We start from the raw sequence: 22,981 nt of genomic DNA, 5'->3' as shown, positions 1-22,981 counted from the left end.
ATGCCTCAAGAAGTTTACAGCATGTAAAAATCTTACAACACTCCACCAATTAATATGTTAAGAAAATTTCTCAAACTGACCATTTTAACATCCACCATGTTGTAGTATTGCTAGAAAATTTTCACTTTTTTCCCCTTTTAGTTACCAGAGGATGCTGTCACGTTAGCAGTCGAAAATAGGACCTGAAGCCCTTTTGGAAAGGAGAAATTCATTTACTATAACAAACTATTAGTATCACAGAAAATAAAGGTAATTAGTTTACTGACACGTGATATTAATGTTGCAGGATATCGTGTAAATGGCTGATTATGCAAGACAATTGACATGCATGTAGTGTGTGCACATAGGGTGGTTTGAAATGCTCCTGTTCCAGGATAAAATTTGTTAACTGAAGTATTTGTGTCTAATTGTTTTCAATTTGTCTTGAATACATTTGTTGAAAGTTTCATTTTTTGTAGTTTGTGTTTGTTTTCTTTTATTACTGTATACAGATGACATGCGGAAAACCAGTTTTTCTATAGCAAGTATGCTGAAAACATGTTTTTGTGTGAAAATTTCAACAGATTTCTCCCATTATCACAATACTGTATTTCCGAACCTCTTTATATTTCATATAATGAAAAATTAAATTAAATTAAACAAGACATTGCAAACTAACAATAAATAATTACAGTAGAACCCCAATTTTAGGCAAGCTCCATTTAACATTGTTCTGCAGTTCATGTTAAATTTTCATGGTCCTCATAATTATTAGGCCTACATATGAGCCGTTGAGAGCACAAGTGGTGTAAGTCAAAGATGGGTAATGAGTGTTACAGTAAACATTCTGTAAAATACAACACAAAGTAGCAATTAATATTTAGTTTATTTAAACTATTAGTAGTCAGTGGATAGCACCAAGGACATATTAATTGCTACTTTGCGCTGTATTTTACAGAACTTTTACTTTAAACCTCATTACCCAATTTTGACTTGCATCACTTCTGCTCTCAACGGCTCATATAATTGATGTATTTTTTATATTCAACTTAACGTTATTTTCTTTGCTGTGAAACCTACATTTTATGTTGACTATTACACTCTTACTACGTCATACTACTTTTGACCAATAAAACGGTACGAAAGGACGTATTTCAACCAATCATGGCTGCTTATCGCACAATTTTATCGCGTCCCTAGCATTTGTTTAATTTTATTGCGTCCCTAGCATTTGTTTCTTTGTTTGCCAACATTTGAAACTGCGCTGGTCTGGACGTCAAAAATATATATAAAATTACAAACCACTCCAGTCGATGCACAGCAGTTTCAAATATGACTCGCATTGGCATTCAAGAACAAGAATTAATAAAAATCACTGATCATACCTATGCATCTTCTGAAATCCGATTTACAAATAAATGAAGAGCACCATTCGGAAATCCTGAATAAGTTGAATACACCATGTAGGCCTAAATCAACGAGTTCCACTTCTATTATGCACACGTCCAATATAACATCAATTGAACCACCAACCACATTCAAATTTGAAAATTGTACATTCAATAATTATTCCTTTTAAAATTATTCATTCGGAAATTCTGAATAAGTTGAATACACCATGTAGGCCTAAATCAACGAGTTCCACTTCTATTACGCACACGTCCAATATAACATCAATTGAACCACCAACCACATTCAAATTTGAAAATTGTACATTCAATAATTATTCCTTTTAAAATTATTCATGTTTATTTTTTATGTCATCGTCGTTAATTAAAACTTTTCTAACACTTTTGTATATTAGTTAGGTTATGTTATAGCTTCTGCTCTGAGAGGATAAAAAGAACTTCTGCTATATGATATTATGGATAGTCACGTATCAGAGATTGTTTAATATTAAGATTTATTGAATAGTAATCATTACAGTGTCTGTATAAAGACACTACTGCCATCTAGCATGCATCTAGCGTAATATTTGTAATGTTGAGATGGTACAATAATACATTTGAAGACAGTTGTATTTTCGTAAGTCAATTAATATTTTATTGTATTGAAGTACTTCGTTACTTCTAATCTTTATATACTTTCTTCTAATCGTGTAATAGTCAATTAAAACCCACTCGAGTTTTGATTTTCTCTAGATAAATCTGCTCGTGTTCCACTCGCAGATTTATCGATAAAATCAAAACGTCTAGTGAGATTACTGTTGAAAAAAGTTATTATTTTTTTTTTAAATCTTGATTAAAGCTAAATTCATTTCGATTCAATGTGACAATGAGTCCATTACTAGACAATACTGCTGCCTTGCCACCACATGCCTGTGTAACCATCACAAATTACGGCATCAGTCACTTCTTTGTTGTGCTTGCTGAGGTGCGTGGTGTTGGCACTACTATAGTGAATGGACGGAATTGTTTTCGCCATTACATATCACTTGAAAACAATGACCTCAAAAAGAAAACACTTTCCCTTGTGGAAAATGTTAATTTAATTCACAAAATTGAAGAAAAAAAAAATCCAAATGTGAAGATATCCGAGATATTGAGAAGAAGAATTGGCATCCAGACTCTCCTCACTGTTTTTGCAGTTATTTTGTGCAGTATTACCTATAATTTTCCTATTGTAGCTTTTTTTTGCAAATACGAGGTACGTCCATATAGTAACTTTCCCACTCGTCCCACAGCTAGCAAACCATATGTTGCGCGAAGCGACTGCATGTACATGATAGAGTAATGTCCTGGCATGGCGCATGCGCTAGCAGAACTTCCCGAGTGCTCTCAGTAGCTTGGTTGCATTGGTTGAAGATGGACGCTCCTATTCCAGCTCCAGCCGAGTGTGAAGTGTGGTCAGTGATAAAGTTTTTGAATACACAGGGCATAGTGCAGATTTAAATTGATCGTCAGCTGTGCCAGGTCTACGGGCAAGCAGATGGTGCGTTGCTGCTGTAGACAATTTTCAGCAGGACGCCAAAATGTGCATGATGAGGAGCGCAGGGGGAGACCAACCATCATCATAGACGACCTTGTGGAGCAACGCACCATCTGCTTGCTCATGACATTAGGCTCATAGACCTGGCACAGCTGACGATCAATTTCAATCAGCGCTATGCCCTGTGCATTCAAAAACTTTATCACTGCCTGCACCTCATGCGGCGGGAGCTGAATTAGAAACGTCTATCTTCAACCAATGCAACAAAGCTACTGAGAGCACTCAGGAAGTACCGCTAGCACATGCGCCATGCCAGGACATTACTCTATCACGTACACGCAGTCGCTTCGCACAACATATGGTTTGCTACCTGTGGGACAAGTGGGAAAGTTACTATATGGACGTGCCTCGTATATTGAATTTTTGCCACAGTATTCAAAATTCTTTAAACAAAACGAGCAAAGCCCTATTTTGTGTCAACTTCCATTCAAGATCAATTATTTTATGTCCCCAGGAAAAAGTTAAATAGGGGTTCTAATGTAATCTATTTCGAAAGGTTACAAAGAACAAAATAAATACATTACGGTATAACCAAATTGTGTGATGAATTGATATCTTTAATAGCTGAAAGCCCACACCTTGCAATGAAATGTTGATAAAATCAATAGATTAAGTTTTGCAACGGTGTAGCACTGTTATCCAAAAGCAGGAATGAAATTTTTTTTCATAACCACGTGCTCAGCAAACATTTGGCACTAGCTAGACCTACTTCACCATTACAAGCAATGTATTTCTTACTTCTCTTTGTCATCTCCCTGTATTCCTCTTCTGACGGACATGCATAGTTATCACGCCAGTAGATTTCCATTCCCTGGCCTCTATGCAGTTCTAGGAGTTGCTCTGTGTACACCATAGTGGCTTCAGGATGATTCAGGCTTAACACTCTCTCCAGTGCCACGAACAACACATAGTTGGCAGCATTTATTGTGCTTGCAACGCCATATATAGAATGTGCCACAGGAATACCTCTGCGCAGGATTGAGTTGTCCTGGATGTCATCAATTCTGAAATTGTACAAGTATTTTCTTTTATACATCTTAAATTCATCTATAACAACAAATAAGATGATGACCAGAAACGGGAATTGTTGACAGTGTTAAATTCAAACATTTTCCTTGGGATGCAAACAAAGTAGACTATGGGTTAAAGGGTTATATGCTACATAAAATGAAACCTGAAAATAAATATATTAGGCTACAAAGTAGCTCTGTGTTCAACAATCTAGAGAATACAATTCATATTAAATCTTTTTTTTTCCAACTAATAGCGGGTATTTGACAGTTTGCCATTCACCCATATGGAATCAGTTGTGTACACCAAATTAAGTTAGCCATAGGAGGCTGATCTACGCAAAACCCACAATGAGATGAGATGAGATGATGGAAATTTATTGGGATGCCACATACGAAATGAAGCTCCTGGAGGAAATTACTGTGTTATCTGGACCATGAGCTTACCCAACATAAATTATAAATCAAGGGTATGCCAGGGATCAAATCTCTCAGCTTGCTCCCTGCTCAAGTTGAAGCAACAGAAGAAAATAGTGCTGTGTTAGATTGTCTGAATGAGGAGTGTGGACTATTCAAACTCTTATGTGTGTTCGTTTTTATATAACTTTACTTACACCATGAAAGTGTAACATTTATAACGAAATTTTTAGAGAATTTTGTAACAAAACTCACTGTGAACAATGTGACGAATCAAAACATAAAATGTATACCAAACTGTCTTGAAACATAATCTGTCCAGATTAAATATTTTAATAATATGATAGTTTTTTAAATATCTTTTTAATTCTGTGTATGTCGCAACCACTATAACTGATAATATAACAAGAACATTTCATTCTTTTTCTACTCCAATGGGTTTAGAAAACTCTTGTTTTTTTTTTTCGACCCCCTTCTCCTGAAATTTTTGTTACATGTGATATTGAATGTTTGATTGGTTGATCCTCACATGTTCTCACCAAAAAACCCACAAAGAAGAGAAACATGTCATAACAGGTTCTAGTGATCATCTCTGAAAAGGATGAAGCACTTATCATGATTATGAATCCGAAATTATTAAAGAAGACAGATGAATGAATTAACATGTTAAGCACACAATTTTAATTAACATAATGTAAACAATCAGTTATTGCCGATGATCAAACAAATACATCCAAGAATAAGGATAATTCACAATGAGCATTATATACACTTAATAAAGTACCCAATCAATTTTATATAGGTAGAAATATGCTCAAGCAAAAATAAAGAATAGCATTTTATGCGAACACAGTATAAGATCAAAAGCAGCAACAGAGAATATCATCTTGAAACAAGTGACTCTATTCACAGATTTCAAAGAGACATGTGACTCAGTTAATATTCGTGACCAGCCTCATGGTCTAGTGGTCAGAGCTTCTGGCTATAGTTCGTGAGGTCCCGGGTTCGATTCCCGGTTAGAGCACAGGAATTTTTCCTTAAAGGAGATTATTCCTGTGTTCGTCCATGGTCTAGAATTTAGGTTAAGTTTAGATTTAAGACCTCTCCTGGCACCACATTATCATAATCATCCTATCACATCATCGGGGTAATGTAACTCCACCTTCCAGACGCCCCAACCTCAGAAGTGGGTTACAATTAAGCCACGGCCAGGAGAGAAAACTATTATACTCTTATTACAATAGTCATTCACAAATTAATTGACAATATTATATATATATATATATATATATATATATATATATAATATATTATTTTACTTACTTACAAATGACTTTTAAGGAACCCGAAGGTTCATTGCCACCCTGACATAAGCCCGTCATCGGTCCCTATCCTGTGCAAGATTAATCCAGTCTCTATCATCACACCCCACCTCCCTCAAATCCATTTTAATATTATCCTCCCATCTACGTCTCGGCCTCCCCAAAGGTCTTTTTCCCTCTGGTCTCCCAACTAACACTCTATATGCATTTCTGGATTCGCCCATATGTGCTACATGTCCTGCCCATCTCAAACGTCTGGATTTAATGTTCCTAATTATGTCAGGTGAAGAATACAATGCGTGCAGTTCTGTGTTGTGTAACTTTCTCCATTCTCCTGTAACTTCATCCCGCTTAGCCCCTAATATTTTCCTAAGCACCTTATTCTCAAACACCCTTAACCTATGTTCCTCTCTCAGAGTGACAGTCCACGTTTCACAACCGGTAATATATTATATATTATTTTATTGACACAAAATCTATAAATGTTTGAGATATTAAACATGAGGACTTATATTATCACCGGAAATAGATATTTACTTTACAAAACTACGCAGAAAATAGGTAAACTAATTAAATATATATTTCCATTTCTTTCTCTCTGTTTTAAAATTTATTTTGATGTGCTTAATGAAAGTTGATCTTTCTTTTTGTTTAAAATAGTTTTGTAACATTTTAAAATTCCTTTTCAGAATGAAAAGTTAAATTTGTTCAGATCAAATTTCTGTACATCTAAGGGACAAAACTGAAATTCTTTTAATCATTTACAATCATAACACAGTGCTCTCTTAAACTGATTGAGCATATTGGAAATTGCTATAATTTTCGACACAGTGCATCTAATCTTACAAAGGTCACTTGCACTCTTCAGAGATGCAATAGCAGAGCCCTTTCATCATGCGGCATGCAAGTTAGCTGCAAAAGAATCTCGAACCCAGGTTTTCAGCTCTACATGCTGAAACGGTTATACATGAAGAAAAGAATTATATTGTTTATAGTTTCCTGGATCAAAATATGTTGCCAGCTCCCACTCCTTCTGTCTGATACACTCCCAATTTTCTAACTAAAACATGGATTGAAAAACGATTAAGATATTTATCACTAAAGAAAATTCTCTGAAAATCTTATTTGCACCTGTAGGGCAGAGTTTGTGAGTAACAGAGACTCCTATTTATAAGTTGTCCTGATATTTGTTTCTGTTGGCAAGAGGAGAGGTATCATTTACTTGTTTACAGATGATACGATAAGCAGTGTATTATACATCACCAGTGTATGTCATCATGAACTTTGCTCAAGTGAGATGTGTTGAAAGAAGCAAGTCTCTCTAGTTACGCAATATCGTAGGGTACAATATGTTTTGCTACCATTTGAAACAGCGTATACTGTATGTATTTATTTATGAACTAAGTGAAATATAAAAGCTACAGGACGTTTAAAAGGAAGTTCCAAAGGAAGTAAAGTACAATGACTGCAAGAGACATGTTCGGTAAATTAGCAGAGAATTATGTCTGCGAAAATTCCTGACTTAAATCTGTATTACTTTTATTTTGTGGGGAACACAGAGGGGAAAATAAAAATAACTCACAAACATTAGAAGAATTAAAAGACAATATTTTGCCTATGACAGGTAAGAAAATTCATTATACGAAGTAGCCTACAAAGGAAAAGTACTGAATAAGTAAAAAAAGAATAAAACAACTTATGTTCAGTGTAAAGTAACTATTTATGATAGAAGAGTATGTGAGGCATAAATAGACGGAAAGCTTTCATAGATTTACTACTTCACAAAGATTCACTGTGGGAACTGTGTGTCTCGTGGCGTATGTCCATGTAATAATCAAATTCTTGCTATAAATGGGACACCATGTCCACATCTGTGATTTTGATCGCAGTAGCAATACACTGTAGTAATTTTGGCAGACCTGGAGGTGCAGATGATACATACAATGTCCTTCATATACGGTACTCATATTCTCAGACCACAGAAAAAAAAACATAGGAAGTACGAAATAAAGTCAGGCAACATGGGTGGCAACTGCGAAATGCCAGATCAATAGTAGTAGAAAGGTCAATACAGTGATGAGGAAGAGGATCATTCTGGTAAAGCCAGATTTCATTGTGAAAATGGAGAGGTTCCCATCCATGTCGGAGTTATGTAACTGCTATATAGTGCTCATACATCTGTAGAATTAGCCATTGCTGCAGCATCCTCAGTCATTATGGGTACGAGCTGTGGATTTTCCATTTGATCTTAGGTGAATCTAGACTTGTTCCATGGTGGCATGAGGGTCTCTGTGCCCCATAGTAGCAGATTATGGCGATTGAGCTTACTGTTTACATGAAATTTCGCTTCATCACTGAAAACTACACAGCCTCAAAATCATCTTCCAAGTCCACTTGCACCTCTATGCACTGGTAGCACATGATCTTGTCCTTCAGTGTCAAGGTTTGTCTCAACAGCAACTTGTATGGATTGATGATAAAATGCTTATGGACAACACGATATGGAGTTTTATGGGACAGCTACAGCTGACAACTGGCTCAAGACGTACATTTTTGCAGGCTTGCTGTGAATCAGTGGAGGCTTCTCAAGGGGGTTGCAGGTTCGTACACCCCCCAGTAATGTACTAATCTCCCGTCTTTGTTACTTTTAAAAATATAATTTTATTTTACAATTTTCATTCATGACTATCTGCAGCTGGCATGTTGTTTTGTACGTCTGCAGGAGCCTCCGAGCCTCTTGGTTTGCAAAGACATTGAAAACCTATGGAAGATAGTTTATAGAGATGTTCGGCTAGTGCGGGGACAGGGGGGTTAGAGGCGTGGTCTACTGCTTTCCTCATTGAGAATGGTTTGTCGCACTCCCTGACATGGACACCAACGTCAGTGCAGAAGAAACTAAATTCACTGGGAAAGTATCTGTTTCAACTAAACATTTGTCCAAAGTAATAAGCATGAAAAATGTATCCATTCGGCTTGTGCAACGAACAGTCGCATATTTCGCATATTATTTTCTCAACCTACATGCACACAAACGGCATAATACATAAAGGAGCTTGTATTTTGTCTTAAAGTTCTAAGAGTTGTCGTTCTGACAATAAGTGCTGCTATCTCCCAACAGTCTACGAAAGCTGCATTTTAATTTTATGAACGAAAACGTTGCACTTGGTACTTGGTAGCATTCTGATGACGATTCTGTGCTCAAATGTTTTTCATGAGTGTAAATTGCAATATAGAGAGCTCCGCCCACGATCCCTTCCACTTTTGGACTTTCTGTATAGATAGGTATGTTTGTATTTAGTCATTTTACTTATTAATTGCATATAAATTAGCTTTATATGTATACACCCTCAGGTATACACGGTTTTAAACTTTAAAGTAAAGTATGTTTAACTCCTCTTCGATATCCATTGTGCACCACCATATTTTCAAACCACCAGCCGCCACTGCTGTGAATGCTTCTCTGATTCTATTGGCATTAGCATCTGCCGCTCTCTAAGTCTTTCTTTTACACACAAAACCAACTTCTTTCAATTGATGGTATTAAAAACAGATAATCTTCGAAGATGGTGGATCTTTACCAAAACGTGTGTGAAAATGTTATACAGTAAAACATCTATCAATCAAAATAAGCATAATTCTGCAAATGAGTTAACCTCAACATAATAGGCCGAAGCAAAATCTATACAACCATTCTCTTCTCCTGAGACTTTATTTTATTATTATTATTATTATTATTAGGCCTATTATTATTATTATTATTATTATTATTATTATTATTATTATTATTATTATTATAACAATAATATTCAAGAGCTTCCACAACCAATAAAACAAACTTGCTTATAGGAATATATTCATTATCAATACATTTTTAAAGTAATATAAGACAGTACAACATCTTATTCCAAAATCTTGAAAATTCTCATGTTTAGGGAATAGAGGGAAATGTGATGTTGGAAATATGGCAATTCTATGGAAATGTTCGCTCAGACAATCATGACCAGTAAAAAACCGAAATATGGCAACAGCAGTTTTATGAGACAATTCAGGGATTTGATTAGGGTTCTCCAAAAGTTTACAATTTTCATTCATCAACTTATGATAATTTTAATTCATTTTCGTCTTCATTATCCATTTTATTGATTCATCAAGGAATGCCCAAGCTTAAAAGTAGAATTGATTGAACAACCCCAGAAAGTAATGAATGATAGTAAAAGTTACATTGATAGTTTTAAATATAATTTTGAAAATAATTCACAAGCAAAAGACTTGCAATTTATAATAAGCTTTTTTTCACTAAATAATAACAAAGTTGTATTTGAAAATATAACAGATTTAAGTCAATGGTATTTATTTGTAACAAGAGCAGCGAAGCACATGGATATGGCTAGTTAACGAACAAAACTGTCTTTCCTATATTTGAATGGTGAATTTGCAAAACGACCTAAGTCCACATTTTGGGGGTTTTGAGTTGAGAGCATGATTATGTTACTGTGTGTAAGGGGCATCGTATAGTAGCAGAATGATTTTAATCCACGACTTTTGTATCGTTTTTCTTAGCAGCAGAATATTTGGTTAAGGGGCAAAACGACTTTAGTCCTGGCCTTAAGTTGTTTTACCTGTCAAGTACTGAAGAAACTTACATAATATGTAATTTCAATCATACAATCAGCTGACAAAATGTTTTTTATCTGTTATTATTGGTAATTTTTTAGTGGAAAAAATTTCTTACGTTTGAAGAACAGAGCATGAAAATGAAAACCAATATGCTTAGTAATCATGATAAACTCGTAGCTGAAGTAAAAGGTATTGCAAAATGGAGCCAAGTTAAGCATCGAGAGAGAGGGTTTTCTTGCTGTTACATTTGACTACATGAAAAATGTATGCTTGCCTAAACACCAGTTCAGGATATGTACTACTATCGCCAGCTTACCGTCCCAGGTTTCTCTGTGCACAACATGAAAACTAGTGAAATGTCCTTTTGTGTCTACCATGAGGGGCAGGCCATGAAAAGTCTTAATGAGGTATGTAATTTTCTCCTGCACACTACTTCAATAACTGTGTCCCATCCAGTACATTAAAGAACTGTGATTGTTTTGCTACAGTTGTCCGAGACAAAATAAGAATAACACAGTGATCAAATTCTTAATGGCAATAAGTACTCAGAAACATTTCTTCAACATCATACTTTTCTCCATCAGAGGTCTGCGCTCTTGTGATTAACAAATTGTTCAAAATAATGTTCAACAATTGCAATAAGGTTATTTTATGATTTTGATATTAATACATTTAGTTAAATATGTTTATGTGTCAGTAACCTAATAATTATGATGCAGGATTGAAGTTAATTTCTGAAGATAATTAATTTTTTACGACCTGAAGAAGAGTACAGAAGTATGAATTTTTATACTAAAACTATTTCTTTTACATATATCTTACATATGAAAAATTATATTGTAAAAATATATGGTTCAGCGAGACCAAAAACAGTTTTCTTTAATTTTTTCAAAACTACTTCTAGAGGCTTAAGTCGTTTTGCAAATTCATCATTCATTTGTTGTATATTTCCTCTTTCTTCCTTGCTTATTTATTTTCTCATATCATGGGCTTCCTGGAAAAAGTTAATAAGTAATAAAACTTGCCAACTTTTTCCAGTAACCCTCGATATAAGGAGTTGATTCACGTGAATTTGCAGTTGTATGTAAGGTAGGCTACAAGTTAAGAATGATTATGTAATTGTGACAGGAATGGCAAGGCCATAAAACAAATGACGATGTATTATCAGAGCTTAAAATCAAACCTGCTCTTGAAAAAAGTCCAGCAGTACAGGAAAGTACATGTTGAAAGAATGATGAGAAATAGATTAACAAACTGAATTTTAAAGCACAAACAAATAGGAAAACACAGCCAGAAGAATTCTTAATGAACAGTAGTAGCCTAATAATTTATTGCTGGAATAAAGATAAATATTGTTTTTTTTTAAAGCACAAACAAATAGGAAAACACAGCCAGAAGAATTCTTAATGAACAGTAGTAGCCTAATAATTTATTGCTGGAATAAAGATAAATATTGTTTTTTTATATATGTTGTTGTTGTTGTTTTCTAATGCCAGGCGTTTGACAATAAAGTCATTTGACCTCTTGCACTCCAATATTTTTCAAAGATATTATCATGACTAGCCACTGAAGCACAGATTTTGAGGTGTTCCAATCCATTTCTTGGTTTGAGTTGCACAATGGGCAGTTAGGGGACTGATATATTCCAATTCTATGCAGGTGTTTGGCCAAACAATCATGGCCTGTTGCCAATCTAAATGCAGCTACAGACGATTTTCGTGGTAAATCGGGAATTAACTGTGGATTTTGATGCAGAGAGTTCCATTTTTTCCCTTGGGATTGAGTTATCAAATTTTGTTTGTTGAAGTCTAAGCATGTAGATTTAATAAATCTCTTCACAGAGTAATACGTAAATTTAGTAACAGGTCTGTAAGTAGCAGTGCTGCCCTTCTTTGCTAAAGCATCCGCATTCCACAATGGGATGGTATCCATTGGAATACAATTCTTTTATTGAGTGATATTAATTGAGAGAGCATTTTAGTTATTTCTGCTGTTTGAGATGAAGGTGTGTGTTTAGAGACGATTGATAGAATAGCTGCTTTGGAGTCTGACAATATAACTGCATTCGTAAATTTATTGATGTGGCATAGAAGATTCCTGAGACATTAATTTATTGCAATGATTTCACCATCAAAACTTGTTGTTCCATATCCAAGAGATCTAAAAAGTGAGAAGAGACAGCACGTAACACCTGCACCGGCACCTTGTTCTCTGGAGATCAAGGATCCGTCGGTGTATAAATGAAGCCAGTTTTGTTGAGGGTACCTAATATTAATTGTCTCTAAAGACAATTGTTTCAGCATTTCATTGTTTACTTCTGATTTCAGTATTTCTTCTGTTAAATTTAGATTATATTCTATATTTAATAGAGTTAAAGGGTTTGGTTTAATTTGTAAGGTTTCTTTTAAATTCGGGATATTGATTTTCTGTTTTAATTCTTGAACAATGGATACGAAACTTTTTTGAGTTTTAAATCTACAAAGAGGACTGTATGAATGCCAATTGTTACCTGGTAATCTGATAAGTTTTTCATACTGAATCAGTGCTTTTTCTTGTATTGTCATTTTGATGCTGTTAATATTAGTGAGAATCTATAGAATCTATTGGCGTTGTTTTGATTCCACCAGTAATGAGTCTGAGAGCTTGGTTTTGAACATATTCTATGTCGTTTATGAAAGGTGAAGTAATTAAAATTTCTCCGCAGTATGTCAGCACTGGCTGTATAAACATTTTGTATGTAGTGTTCAAAGTATTCCTAGAGCATCCCCATTTCTTTCCTGCTAGACTTTTTAGAAGGGAGAATCTTTTACGAGCTTTTTCAGAAATGTATTTCAAATGGTTGCTCCATGTTAACTTACTATCGAAAATAACTCCAAGATATTTGGATTCATAAGTCCTAGGAAGGTGTTGGCCATTGTATTGGATATTGAATTCTCTTTCTTTTTTACCGAGTGAAAATATTTGGTAGTTACTTTTGCTTAAATTGAGTGTCATCAAATTTGATGTATTCCATTCATGTAGTTGATTTAGAGCTTTAAGAGCAGAATTTTGAATTTTGTCTCTATGTCTGTAAGATCCGGAAGTCCACAAAACTATATCATCTGCAAATAGTGCTGTTTTCATGTCTGATTCCTCTAATAGGGAGGGTAAGTCATTTATATAAATATTGAATAAAGTTGTGCTGAGGACAGCGCCCTGAGGTAGACCTCGATATGTTTATCTGTAACTAGAAAGTGAGTTATTGAATTTAGTGGGCAATGAATCTTTGACTAAGGAATTCTGATATCCATCTGAACATATTGCTGGAAATACCTAATTTCTGGAGTTTTAGTAATAATTTATTTCTCCAAACAGAGTCATATGCTAACTGAAAGTCAATAAATATTGCCAAGGTATCTTCTTTCTTGTTAAAACTGTCTTTTATTTCTTGGCCGAGGCGTATGACTTGTTCATTGGTAGAGTGTAGTTGTCGAAAACCGGCTGGTCTTGGTGATAAAAGATTTTGGGATTCTAAATACCAAGTTAATCTGTTGGAGATCATGGACTCCATGGTTTTTGCTATCATGCTTAATAGTGCTATTGGTCGATAACTATTAACATCATGAGCAGGTTTCCCTTTTTTTGTCAATTGGTACAATGATTGCTTTCTTCCAAGCTGCAGGAATTAAGGTGTTCCATGATAAATTGAAAATGGATAAAAGTACAGACTTGGCTTTTTTCCCCCAGATGTTTAAAAAATTCGGAATGAATGTTGTCGGGGCCAGGAGATTTCTTGGTTTTTAAATTTTGTATAGCTAGAGTTAATTCTTTGGAAGTAAAATTTTTATGAAATATTTCAGGTTCTGTACTAGTAATATTGTTTTTATTATTTTTATGTAATTGTCTTTTGATAAATTTGTCAGTTTTTTTGATATCGGGATGTAATCTGTGAGAGTTTGAGAAGTGTTTATTAAATGCGTTTGCTATATCTCTACTATCTGTTAGTGTTTTGTTATTATGAATAATAGGTTGGCTAGTATTTTCCTGTGTACTGGAAATATTCTTCAGAAATTTATATGTTTTAGCGCTATCGGTTCTGTAATTAATATTTTCAATAAATTTATTGAAACTGTTCTTTTTTGCTGTCATGATTGCTTTTTTATATATAAAAACCACTCTAGCACCCCCAGAAAGAGTACATACTCGTGTTCAGGAAGCATTACACAAAATTTTAAAACAAGTATTTAATTAATTAGAAAATGAAAAAGTAAAAAGAGAAAAAGAAAAACACAGAAATTAACAGTAATTGAAACTTTATATTGCGTATCTAAACAATAATTTCTAATTGATTTTTTAAAATAAGGAGCATTAGCAAATTGAATGTTTGGTAATTTGGCTGTTACCTTGTTATAGAGCCTTGGACTGGAGTTGCTACTGTGATTATAAGCTACAGTTTGGTACATTGAGATTCTGTCAAGCATATATTTTATATTTAAGCAGGCCATTCAATTAATTGATGATGATGATGATGATGACGAAGTACTGAATTCAAGAATAAAATATTGACATAAACTACTACAAACATACAGTGTGTTAGTAGGCCTACGATGGTTCTTCTTAGGAATATTAACAATATCCTCTCCTTCTCCAGCTCATTCCTTTTTTTTTTTTCTTTCTTTTTTTTTTTTTCCATGTCAATGTCATTGAATTGTGATGTGCAATATCAATGTGTATCTTAATCAAAACCCTTTACGTTGTATATGGCTCCTTTTTGTGACGTAAAAGAAAAACTAATTTTTTTTTTTATCCATGCACTTACACTGGTTTTATTTTTAAGTAATGAAGAAAATAATATTGATTTTTGTTTTTTGGTCTAAGACAATGTATTTAACTGCAATGAAGTTAAGTTATTTCTTGAATTTGTGCCGCAAATCGACTGATTCTGAACAAAGAATGCATGCACATGGGAACAATAATCGAAAACAGATGGTACTTGGAACCGTGAAATGTCATCCATACAGAGAGAATGACAAATTGAGGTTTTGGTATTTTGTATTGATTTAATAATTATTTAATACTGATAAACGTATTTTGTTTACATGGATAAAGTGAGCGCCTGAAAGTTCTTGGTCCACGAAAATTGATATATCAGTACAATGAAAAGATGTTATTAAACTTGAATTTGTGCACTCGACCAAAGAACAAACAAAAATGAACAAAATATTCTAACTGACATAGCACATGGGCACACCTCCTAAAAACAACTGCAATAAAGAAGGAAAAACAAAATTTGGCTAAACTAGCACACAGTTCCCTTCATACTCTGTTTATACACCTTCAAGTGTTTAGAGCTCTCTCCTCAGTCATACCAACATAACTTTGGAGGTATTACGAAACTTTCACGCTAGTGCACACTCACACAATGCCTTGCATATTGTCACTGCGCTTCTAAAATCTGCTATGTGCATTTAAAGAGATTTTTCAAGAGAAAAAAAAAACATTATCGCTATTATTTCACTTGATTTTCGAAGATACTTTAGCTATAATTACATCATTTTTCATAATAATGACTGAAATTATACCGAAAGTAGCTTTGAAAATCAAGGGAATTAAATCAATCAATCTTCTTAATGTATCCAGCTGTTTGCTGACAACATAAAGTCCACTATAGTCCACTGTAGTCTATTCACTTGTTGTTTTTCACGAGAAACGAGGGGTATTTTGATCGGTGTTCATTATAGATGCCTGTTGCTAGTAGCCAGAGGTGGGGTGTAGTCAATACATACTGCAGGGCTGTGTCTTCTGCAACTGGTACTGATGATTTTAATTTATTTCTTTTGTGGTTTATGGATGGACAGTATAGAAGAAAGTGTTCCAGATTTTCATCATGATTATTACACTACAGACAAGTAGGATTATCAGAAATGTGAAATCGATGTAGGTACAATTGAGTGACAATGTGACCTGTTCTGGCTCCTGTTAAAAATGTTTGAACATGTCTGGGCAAGTTTTTGTACATTTCCAGGTCATTTGGTTTCTTTTGTACAGACTGTAAAATTTTTCCTTTGTCAGAAGAGAGCCAATTGTTGATCCATAGGTTTGTAAAATGAGACTTTACTGAAGCAAAAGGATTGGATAGAGATATCACTTGAAGAGGTCTTGGTTGCAAATATGTTGCCTGTTTTGCAATATTATCGACTTTCTCGTTTCCAGGTATACCACAATGACTAGGTATCCATTGAAATATTATTTTCTTTTGGAGTTCTTTTAGTTTACTTAGTTGTTTCTGAATTGGAATAATTATATGTGCATATGGGTTTGGTACATATCTAATTATATTAAATATAGCCCCCTTGTAGTCGGTAAGTATACAAATAGATTTTTTCAGAAATTTGAGTAACACACTGAAGAGCAATTCAGTGTCAAGACCGGAGGAGGATGAACATGGTATGAAATAAATAGTCCCTCAATCGGATCTCCGGGTAGGGACTGCACTAAGAGATACCAAGAATCGTACTAAAATATTATTTGGAAGGGAATTAAAAGTGATACTGTTTTTTTTTCTCCTGAAAAATAGCTGATTCTGAAGGCGCAGTAACGATATACAAATCTGTAACAGGTTAGGTTAAGTTAGATTAGACTTTTGTTATGCCTTGCATGTACGAAAAATTTGTGCAAGATTTTCAAACACTTAGCAAAGACAGGTGATTTTTTGCTTTGTGATGATGTCAGTAGCCCTACTGATCTGTAGTAAGGTAGTTTAATGGCGAATGTACAAACAAAGATACATTTCGAAAATTGGGTTCTCCCACCCTCAATATTATTTGTTCTGCTAATTTTTTAATGCTTATTCCATTATGTCTAATGCAAGTGATGTTCAAATTACATCACATCATGTCTTTCATACCCCTACGCTTCCTTCTTTCACTACAAACACAACATTCTACATCCACTACGATGCATCTCTCATTTCAAAGTAATTTACTACATTTTCGAACAATTTTCCTTTCTTCGAATAACTCATATCCCTATAAAATCCTTAACTTTCCAACTCCATCTTCACAAAAAAAAAAATCCCATTGGCCTATAGGGCTAGATTCAACAATTCTCACTCAAGAAATCATCAGAACTGTGAGCTAGTCTCACAGAAAATTTTACCTCCCGTCACAGATATCATGATATCAAAATTGAAGTTCGTTTGCAATGATATACGTAACAACATGCTAATATTTCTCAATATTATAATTCTATTGTTGTAAAACAGCCACCAAGGTAGCCTATACATATCTTTACACATGAGTTACTGGTAGACATCATAGGCTATGTCTATTTTTTATGAAATTGATAGGCTTTATATTGATACATTTTTATTCTACTTTTCGCGCTCTTTTCAGTGGTGCAAAGCATTATCTCCTACACGTAATAATATGCGATTTAGCCAGTTGGAAAGTGTAGTATGTGCCATATGGTATCGAGGTAAAGAGCACTTTCATTTAGCTCTTCTGTAAAATTCTCCAGTATATGCCCACAGATATGAAAATGCAAGGGAATTTTCAAAATATGAACACAGGTGTAAAGTTGGTACTTACAGCAGACTAGAATTGTGAAGCATCTGTACAATATCTCCAACAACATTCAGTTTATCTGATGGAATTTTTAACCAATAGTTGAAGGCATGGGCCAACTTCGCTCGTATCTGTTTGCCAGGAACTTGCAGGATATATTTGAACGGCTGCATTAGTTTCTGAAATAATAATTTACAACATTAAATCTTTTGTGATCAATTGTAGGCCTATTCAAGTATCGGTAGCTATTATAACAAACGGTGAATGTAGAGTATCCAATGCCCACTGAACGAATATTTCACTTTTATCACTGCCAATGTTGCGCTGTAATCGTATATGCAAGGTAGGCTATAACAAAAACCTAAACTAACCAAACCTAACCTGTCAAAGAAGCAACAAGTTATACTAAATATGTGTAAAATTGGCCTATGTCTCTATAGTGGGCGGGACATAAGTAACATTGACCTAACAAACAACACACTTAACAGGAACAAGCATGATTTTGCAACAGATCCAATTAATAACTAGACCTATAGAAAAAGTCTGGGATAAATGACTTTACAGCTATACTGATAACATAACTTGCACAGCTACAGACAAACTTCAGTTTACGTTTCCTTCATTTCCCTCTGACTCTACCACTTCCATCTTGTGCACACAAAATAAATTGTTTTAATTAGTGCTTTTTCTTATGCACGAAACCTTCTTTTGCATAAAATCAACAGTTAAATGTGTAATCAATCGGTACAAAAACAGTACCAAAACAAGGTTTTCTGGGTATATATAAACAAGTAAAACCGGCTTACACATCTGTGTGTAAATAATTCATAATTTAGTAATATTCGTTGCTGCAATTGAAAATTATTCAGTTAGTATAAGAAACCAACTAGCTATCCTGTTTAAATTTCTTCACTAAATTCATGTCCCATCCCTATGAAATTAATCACTAAAGAGGTAACCTAGTAGGCCTATATCTTTAGTAACTAACAGTAACTCTGTTCTGTTTTAATCTCAGTGGTTGTCTTGGCCTGTGTTGCAAACTTCAATGCTGAAAATTTTCTGAACGCTATAAAATGCTAAAATAATATTATTTCACACTACTGAATCGAATTCATGTCATAACCCAAACATAGTAAGTTATTACAATTTAATATGTTACATAACTTCGTCACTTAACATTAATTACAAAAAAAATCAAAGCAATGTCCTTAAGAATTACTTAGCACTATAATTATTCTTCTTTTACTTCGCTTAAAAACAAGGTATGTGAGCATGAAGAGCCGCATAATACAACACCGTATTGCGCTTGAAAATGTATAGGTTAAGTCACGTCTAATACGTAAATAACAATATTATAATCTCATTTTCACTTACGGCTTCTTCATTTCTACCCGCCAAAGTGACAGGATTACTCCCTGAAAAATCATGTAAGTTCATTTATTACCTCGTCTATGTCTCTGTCACCCGTTTTGCTATAAGGAATCCCGTTTCCATTGCCATGTCCTTCCATTTTGAACAACTTCCTTTGTATAATCACGTTTTTCCCTAAAAGGGAAATGTTTATAATTCGCCCCAACAACCTGACAAACTGTAATTCTCCAATCACTGTGTAAAATAACTGCCGGATCAATAATCACACTACCATTTGTAAACGCGTGTACAGTTTTGTAACACATTTCGAGGCGCTGCTTAGATCGTGTTATCGAGAAGGCTATGACACGCATGCGCACACTCGCACGTAACAACGCGAACATCGTGGTAAATTCGAATTGCAAATCACAGCGAATACCGCGCGTCAGTAGCAGTAGTATGCCTGCAAAAAGATAAAGGCGGATAAAGGTTACATGCCATGAAGACACTTGGGGTGCATGAAGGTAGAGCCCCATGCTTTCTTGACCGCGGCACTAGAAGGTGGTGGTGTGGTCGGCACCACGCTGCGACCGTCTTTTACCCCTGGAAAGACCAGGCTGAGTGGACCTCGGAGTCGTTCTGAAAGTTTGGAAACGAGAAAATCCTGCCACCACCTGGGATCGAACCCCGACCTTCCAGTCCATAGCCAGCTGCTCTACCGAGCTACCCGTCCGCTGAGTAGTAGGTCTACAGTTTATTTAACGACACTTCCAACTGCAAAGGTTATTCAATGTCGAATAGAGAAGAGGCAAACATCTATAAAAAAATTAACGTTTTTAGCCGAAGCGCAATGGCCTTGAATTTTTAGAATTTATATAAAATTATTCCCTTCACTAAATAATTACTATTTGACAACCTTCCGCTTGACAGACTGTAACCTTAAGTTGTTACGGCTCATTTAATACTTGCGAGATAATTGTCCTTATTAAATCACGGAACTTTATGCACTAAAAACCTGAAAATATGCATGCAACTATGCGGTTAAAACTGTTGAAATATGCGATAAAAATTTTAAGCTATGCACTAAAAATACACTTTAGAACTTTATTTGGTTTAATAATACGATATAAATGAAAATAATTTAAATTGCATATTATTATCATCAAGCCATCATTTTCATTAATTTTTCTATAAATGAATTAATTAGTCATTTTACGTGGTAGTTTACATACATACACACATACATGTTTTCGAGAAAATGTAAAATTTGTTGAAGGGTACCGGTAAGCTAGCAAAAAAGATTGAATGGCACTGGTGTAGAGTTTCTGATGGAATTTTTAACCAATAGTTGAAGGCATGGGCCAACTTCGCTCGTATCTGTTTGCCAGGAAATGAGAGATGTGGTTAGCGTCACAATACAGGGGTAAATTTGAAAAATATATAGTGGAGCTCTTCGTTGTCTCCTTATCATTGTTAACTATTAATTTGGTTGTAGGCTTTAAGTGAAAAGCTTTGTAAGAATGAACAATATTTTTAAAGCGAAATATATATGCTGATGCTGCGTATTAGAGACTCTCCACTGGAAGCTGGGCGAATAGTACAATAATTCGAATAAAAATTTAATGTCTCCTGGAAAGTCAAAAAATTACAGACGATTAAAAACAGTTTCTCTACGTCTGGCTCGTCATCACCGCCTTCTGATATCACCTTCATTCACTATGTAAGGTTTGTCTCTTATAGTACATAATATATTGGAATCTTAAAATCACTTCATCTAAGAATTCATTATCCCAACTAACCATAATTATACTGTAATGTAATATAAAACCTTAACAGTGCGAACTCTTTACATACATACATACATACATACATACATACATACATACATACATACATACATAAGTGTTCTGCTCATCGGCAGGTCTTTCACTGCAAACCCAGCATTCTCCAATCTTTTCTATTCTCTGACTTTCTCTTAGTCTCCGCATATGATCCATATATCTTAATGTCGTCTATCATCTGATTTCTTCTGCCCCGAACTCTTCTCCCGTTCACCATTTCTTCCAGCATTTTTGCAGTTTTTCTTGAGAAGGATAAATATGCGGTAGCTTAGCTTCCCGTTGCTTTTCGCACACCACTCTCTCTTCCGCATTTTTAATAGATCCCAAGGGCCTCAGCGTGAAAGTGAAGAGAGTGGATTTGACTAATTGGGCTCTCCAGACTTCACCGAAATTCACCGTAAGGGGTAAATATCAGTTCTATCGGGGTTTTTGACCCAATCAGAGACCCAATCCCAATAAGTCTTTGCCCCCAAACTCTTTACAAGGTACTTAAAATAATTCCCAGGTCACTGAAGCTTGTCTTCGGCGTTGCGTAGCCCACCACTTGGTTTTCTTAGTAGTTTATTTTACGACGCTTTATCAACATCTCAGGATATTTAGCGTATGAATGAGATGAAGATGATAATGCCGGTGAAATGAGTCCGAGGTCCAGCACCGATAGTTACCCAGCATTTGCTCATATTGGGTTGAGGGAAAACCCCGGAAAAAACCTAAACCAGATAACTTGCCCTACCGTAAATCGAACCCGGGCCACCTGGTTTCGAGACCAGACGCGCCAACCGTTACTCCACAGGTGTGGACCCCATCACTTGGTCGTCGTCTGGTTCTTAACACCACCGCGCTCCACATAATATCTAAATACATACTGCAGTGTAAGGACGAAATGGATTATAGGCTGAAAAATGTGAAGGTTGTTATCTATTAGTTATTACAAACAACCCGTCAGCCTTGAGGAAGTTCAAGAGAAACATGAGGATTACAGTGATAACAGTTCTGAAAGTCACGCTTAATTAGAGGTCATTAGCAGGGCTATGATTTTTATGTAATATCAGATTTGAAATATGTAAATATTTATGCAACAAAAATAGGCAAAACATGTATTGAAATATGTAATATGAGAAAAATATGTAATATTTGAAACAGGCAGGTTTACATTAGGATGGTATTGAACCATTACTATTCGTACATGACATACATTTTCTATTTTAATTGTTTTCCTTGCAAAAAGGATTAAATCAAGTTATAGTATGCCTAGAACATGTGAAATTATTTTTCTCACATTACTTTATTGCGCAGTGAAATAATACGTATTTTCGAGATTCTGGGGAATCATTAAATTTAATGTTGCTGATCAGATAATATCCGTTTATAAGCTGAAAATGATATCTCTACGTCGCAGGATGTTGCTGGAACAAATTTCAAGAAATGAAACTTCCCTGGAACGACATCAGCATGGAGATCTTATTCTTCTCCGTTCAGAGTCTTGCACACTGCAAGTTGAATAATTATCCTGGATTTCTTTCCATAACTTCACGGAATTTGTTCAGCACCTTCTATCCGATATCTCCCTGTACAGCACTAGGTCTCCTCTTGACGTCATCGACAATATGCAACACTCTTGTGGAGAAAGTCCAACAGCCTCTAACATCTTTATACTCCCAGCAATAAAACCAAAATTGCTATTAATAGCCTATATGCAATGGAGCATCCTAGTTTCGGTTCATCAAAAAATTGTGACTCACGGACAGGCATATTTTACTTTTTCGAAATTGTAATTTAAAAATCCACAGCCTGTAACCAAGTACAGTACCTCATCTTGTTATAACTAACTCAGAGTCATAGGCGGAGTTATCGGGGGGGGGGGGCATGGAGGGCACTGTCCCCCAAACTTGTCTGAACTCATTTATTTTTTA

The 22,981-nt window shown here is 35.0% G+C and overlaps 1 protein-coding gene across 4 annotated transcripts in view; it reads right to left on the bottom strand.

Moving 5' to 3' along the window:
* qm (geranylgeranyl pyrophosphate synthase quemao) overlaps nt 1-21,904 on the bottom strand; it is a 46,595-nt gene extending 24,691 nt beyond the window's left edge. Inside the window, exons 1-3 of one of the 4 annotated variants that reach the window (XM_069839605.1) lie at nt 21,802-21,904; nt 17,902-18,056; nt 3,706-3,971 (exon numbers count right to left, since the gene is read on the bottom strand). In XM_069839605.1, the coding sequence (XP_069695706.1) occupies nt 3,706-3,971; nt 17,902-18,050 (415 nt within the window). In that variant the 5' untranslated portion in view covers nt 18,051-18,056; nt 21,802-21,904. Of the gene's footprint in view, nt 1-3,705; nt 3,972-17,901; nt 18,057-19,096; nt 19,209-19,251; nt 19,576-21,801 lie in introns of those variants that run through there. The other 3 variants (XM_069839602.1, XM_069839603.1, XM_069839604.1) reach the window with 3 other exon arrangements.
* Nucleotides 21,905-22,981: the final 1,077 nt, after the last annotated feature.

The sequence above is a fragment of the Periplaneta americana genome, chromosome 11 (genome assembly GCF_040183065.1).
Source record: "Periplaneta americana isolate PAMFEO1 chromosome 11, P.americana_PAMFEO1_priV1, whole genome shotgun sequence".
Classification (NCBI taxonomy): domain Eukaryota; kingdom Metazoa; phylum Arthropoda; class Insecta; order Blattodea; family Blattidae; genus Periplaneta; species Periplaneta americana.
The sequence above is the reverse complement of the archived record's forward strand: the minus strand, read 5'-3'. Positions and strand labels throughout refer to the sequence as shown.